Here is a 4,371-nt window from a genome sequence, read left to right as displayed (position 1 = left end):
TCATTTGTATCACTGACCTTCCTTTTCCAGTCTTCTCCCCATTCTTGGGTATCCCCAGTCCTAGTCATGTCCTAGTCTTTGCTCCTGACTCCCCCTGCCTCCCTCTGCCTGGGGCTTCCTTGGGCACAGAGCCTCAGGCAGGGAGAGAGTGTGCCTCAATTAACCTTGGCAGGGCTCTTGAGTCTCCTTGGGGTAGGGCTCAGCCAAGTTTGGGGGGCGCTTTACTTCACTTATGGTCCTTACAGGGCCTAAGGTGTCACCCCAAAAACCCAGGTCCTAGAAGTCAGAGACCTGAGCCAGACCTGTCTGAGACACTTGGGGCCAGTGGATGCTGCCCAGAACTTGGGCCACAGGGTGGCACTGCCACCTAGTGGTGTCTAGAGGTATTTCCAATTCCTCCCCTACTGCCATCCCCCAGTGACCAGAGCCACACACCAGGTTATAGAGTTCATAAAATCTCTTCCGAGCCAGCGGGCTGCAGCCAGAGCTGCCAACAAGTCCAGAAGCATTGCCTTGGGTTCCAGTGCCCCCGAGGGTTTTGTTGAGTCACAGCCTCCAGGGCCTCCCACCACACCACCAGGAGCTGCCAGAGCCCCAGGCACCACCCCCCATCCCCAAGCCCCAGGGTCTGACCCTGACATCTGGGGCAAAGTGCTGGAGACACAGATGTAATGATGCGCAGAAACAGTCACATCTCAGTCTCAGCCAACAGACTGTCCCCTAGTCCTGATGTCATTAGCACCATCTGAGAGCTGGGATCTGTGGAAGGCGGAGGGGTGTTCAGACCACTGTGCATCCCTCCTTGGGACCACAAACAAGTGGCCTAAGTTCCCCACCCCGTCTCCCTGGTCTCAAGCTTCCGATCAAGCCCTGGGGGTTCTTACCACTGGGGCCCATCCAGGAGCTGCTGCCCCTCTGGTGGGCAGCAGGCTCCCGGGCTCGCTCTCGTTCCTGGGTGTCACCAGGCCCTCCTGCCACCTCCTCCTCCTCCTCCCCCTCAGAGAGGAGGTCACAGATCTGCTGCTGCAGCTCCGGGCTAATGCTGTTCTCAGCCAACACCAGACTCCGCAGAGCTGTAGGGTAATTTTCTACCATGTCCAGCAGGGTCTGTGGTGGGGAAGAATATGGAAAAGGATGAATGCAGTTAATGTGGCTCCTCAGGCTCCAAGCTGCCACCCCTTCGGTATGTCCACAGGATATATGTTGAGGCTAACCTCAACCTCTGGTCCATCCCCCAACGTGAAGACTTCTTACCTGAGCTGACTGGTTGGTGAGCCCTGTGCCCTCCAAGTCTAGGACCTCTAAGGTGCGGCTGGAGGCCACAGCTACAGCCAGCATCCCTGCCACGTGGTCACCTGGGGAGACAGCACACACACACACTTACCTGCAGTCATTTGCGGGCCTGCTAACTCTTTCCCACAGCCTCCCCATCACCCTAAACACCTGAGATCCCACCCCAGGCCAGGAAAGGCTGGCAATTGGTAGATGGCCAGGAGGGGAGCATTGTGACTGGCTAGTAAATGGATGAAGCCAGCCAGGCCCCGGGGGTGGTGATGGATGCTCTGATCTAACTGTTGGTCAGCTGGTCCTCCACACCGGTGGCTCCTGTACTTCCACCCACAACCCCCTTTTTCCTTTGCTTCTCCAGTGTAGTGGTTACCATGGCAACTGATGATCCCAGGTTCTTGGAGGTGGGGTGAGGGGCGTGCTGAGAATCAAAAGGGACTTTTGTGAGCCTCACCCAGGGGGTTGTAATCCAGATTGAGGACGCGGACCTGGGAGCTGTGGGCCACAGCAATGGCGAGGCGGCTCCAGCCCTTAGGGGTGATGCCGGGGTTAGCGCTCAGTGTCAGCTCCTTCAGGCCTGGGCAGTCACAGTGAGAAGCCAGGATGGGCAAGGTCAGGCCCTTCTCCAACCCCTCCCCTACCTGGGGATCTTTGGGGTGTCCCTAGTGACTGACAGCCATGCCACCCCCTCCACAGAGCTTCAGGGACATTAGAGCCCCATGCCCTTCCTGCCTGCTGTAGCCTGGATTCCTGGGTCTCCATTCCTGCTCAGCTCCAACCCTCCCTCCTTGAGAGGATCTGAAAAACATTCTTACCCACACAGTTAGAGCCCTCTTCTCCAGGCCATGCCCCTTCCTCTCTGCACTTAGTTTTTTGCTTTTCATCAAGGCCACATCAGCCCTTGCCCTCAGCAGGGCCCCTGCTCACCAGACTTGGCCCCGTCAGGCGGGAGGAGGCCACATATGAGGTTGATGGCTTCATCACCCAGCATGCAGTCCCCCAGGTCCAGTGCCACGAGGGCAGGGTGGAGGGCCAGGGCTGGATTCAACAAGGCCAGACCTGCGTCTGTCAGAGGGCTCCCATGCAGGCTTGGGGGTAAGAGCAGAGAGCAAAGGTTACTGCCATCGTCAGCCCTATCTGTAAGGGGGAAGGGGCACCCTCCCTGATGGTGAGCCCTAGAGGTGAGAAGGACATTCGGTCACAGCACATGGGAGAGGCCCTGGGAAGGAAGAAAGTTCTAGATTCTGAAAGAATGCAGTTAGAAGAGGAATGTGGCTTCTTTTTGGGGGCAGGGACTAGGCTCCAGATCAGAACACAGAGAAGGGGCGTGTGGGGATGGTAATGGGCAGGGATCTAGTCCTCAGGGGAGGATTCCTTCTCTGGGGACAGAGCAGCTGCCCTGGAGAAGCCATTGGGGTGATCGGGTTAGGAGGTAGGTACATGGACCCTGCCAGGAAGAGGGTGGGTATCCTGTCTTACTTGGGGTGGGGCTCGTGTCACAGTGTGGAGATGAAGCAGGAGCTTGGAGGGTGTGGTGGCGGTATGGTCAGAGAGAAGAGGTGCGTGAATAAGGGGTGAGAAGGTAGGTCAAGTGCAAAGACAGGTACAAGGAGGTGTGGGAAGGAACAGGAGGTGGCAAGAGGAGTGCGAGGAAGGGGTGTGGTGCCCAGGACCCCCTTTCGAGAGAGCACACTCACAAGAGGGACTGGATGGAGCGGTTGGTCCGCAGCGCCTCCGCCAGCTGCTTGATGCGGCTGGGGCTGGATACAACGCCCAGGTTAAGGTTGAGTTGCGCCAGGGACGTGGCCCCGGCCAGGGCCCGGCAGATTCGGCCGAAGTCGCGGTCGCAGAGACGGCAGCCGCGCAGTGAGAGCAGGCGCACGGCGTTGTCGCGCAGGCCGCGGCAGATGTCCCGCACCTCGGCGCCTGACAGAGGCTCCCCCGAAATCTGGATGGAGCTGGGCAGCATCGTACCCACGGCTGGGCGGCCGGGGCCGGGGCCCGGGCCGCGGCCGAGGTTGGCGGGGCCGCGGGAGGGGTCGGGGCTGGGGTCGGGGCCCGGGCTGGGGTCGCGGACGCAGAGGGGGTAGCGGGGGCGGCAGAGGCTCAGGAGGCGGCGGCGGCGGCGGGGGTGGCGGGGGCGGCGGCGGAGAGGAGCGCCGGGGCCGGGACCGGCCGGGATTGCGAAGCCGCCGAGGTCGCCGGCCGGGCTGAGACCGCGCGGCGCTGGAGCTGGGACGGATCGTGTGGTCCGTGTCTGGGCGACGGGCCGGGGGCGCGTTCCGGGGTCGGGCGGGCGCTGCTCCGCGCTGGTCCTCGTCCCTCGCGGTTGTGGCGGCGGCTCAGGGACGTCAGCTTAGGACGCGCGGGACCAGTCTCCGCTAGGAGGCCGCATCTGCTCTCTCCCTTCCTCCAGCCCCGCTCCCCCTACCGCCTCGTAGGGAGAGCCCGAGGCGGGCAGGCCGGCGGGCCGGCAGGCGGGCAGCGGGCGGCGGGCTGCAGCTTCGGCTGAAGCTGCTGAGCCGGAGCGGGCGGCGGGTTCCCATGGCAACGGCCGCGTCACCACCGCTCGCCCCGCCCCCTGCCCGGCCTAGGCCACGCGGGCCCGCGAGGTTTGCGCACACTCGGCGTCCAGGTGGGGACGCCCGTCCCCTGGGTGTGGGGCCAGACGACAGGTGGAGAGTAGGTAGCTGGGTGGAAGCCTGGGTCGGGCAGGGGATGGGGAGAGAATACAGGCACGTCACGTGGAGATGGCGTTTGGACTATTAGTGTACTGGGTCCTTTTGCTCATTTTTCCGTCGTGCCTTCGCCGGGATCCAAGGCACGCCTCTCTCCCCGCCGCCTACCGGCTCCGCCATCCAGTTTCGAGGTCCCTAGGGCCCTTTAATCTGCGCCTCGCCCCGCCCGCGCGACGAGAAGCGCCGCGTGCGCAGGGATTCCAGCCGCGTGCCCCTTGTCATGATGGCTGCGGCGCAGCTGCGGCCCCCGGGGTCCCGTCCTGGCTGAGACGGCCTGAGTTGACAGGCCCAGTGGAACCTTCAAAGGGTCCTTGGAGCAGGTGAGCCGCGGGTAGATGTAAGGTGC

General features: G+C 62.5%; 1 protein-coding gene across 1 annotated transcript; it reads right to left on the bottom strand.

Annotated features, from left to right (window-relative positions):
* Window positions 1-240: 240 nt before the first annotated feature.
* On the bottom strand, window positions 241-3,256 carry LRRC73 (leucine rich repeat containing 73). Its single transcript, XM_055571368.1, has 6 exons — window positions 2,985-3,256; window positions 2,215-2,375; window positions 1,742-1,864; window positions 1,255-1,355; window positions 885-1,107; window positions 241-759 (listed from the first exon to the last, which is right to left on the bottom strand). Exons 1-6 carry the CDS (start codon window positions 3,254-3,256, stop codon window positions 689-691), a joined length of 951 nt encoding a protein of 316 aa, XP_055427343.1. The 3' UTR covers window positions 241-688.
* Between the last annotated feature and the right edge of the window lie 1,115 nt (window positions 3,257-4,371).

Source organism: Bubalus kerabau, chromosome 3 (genome assembly GCF_029407905.1).
Source record: "Bubalus kerabau isolate K-KA32 ecotype Philippines breed swamp buffalo chromosome 3, PCC_UOA_SB_1v2, whole genome shotgun sequence".
NCBI lineage: Eukaryota > Metazoa > Chordata > Mammalia > Artiodactyla > Bovidae > Bubalus > Bubalus kerabau.
Note: the sequence above shows the minus strand (reverse complement) of the source record. Positions and strands in the feature narration are given on the sequence as shown.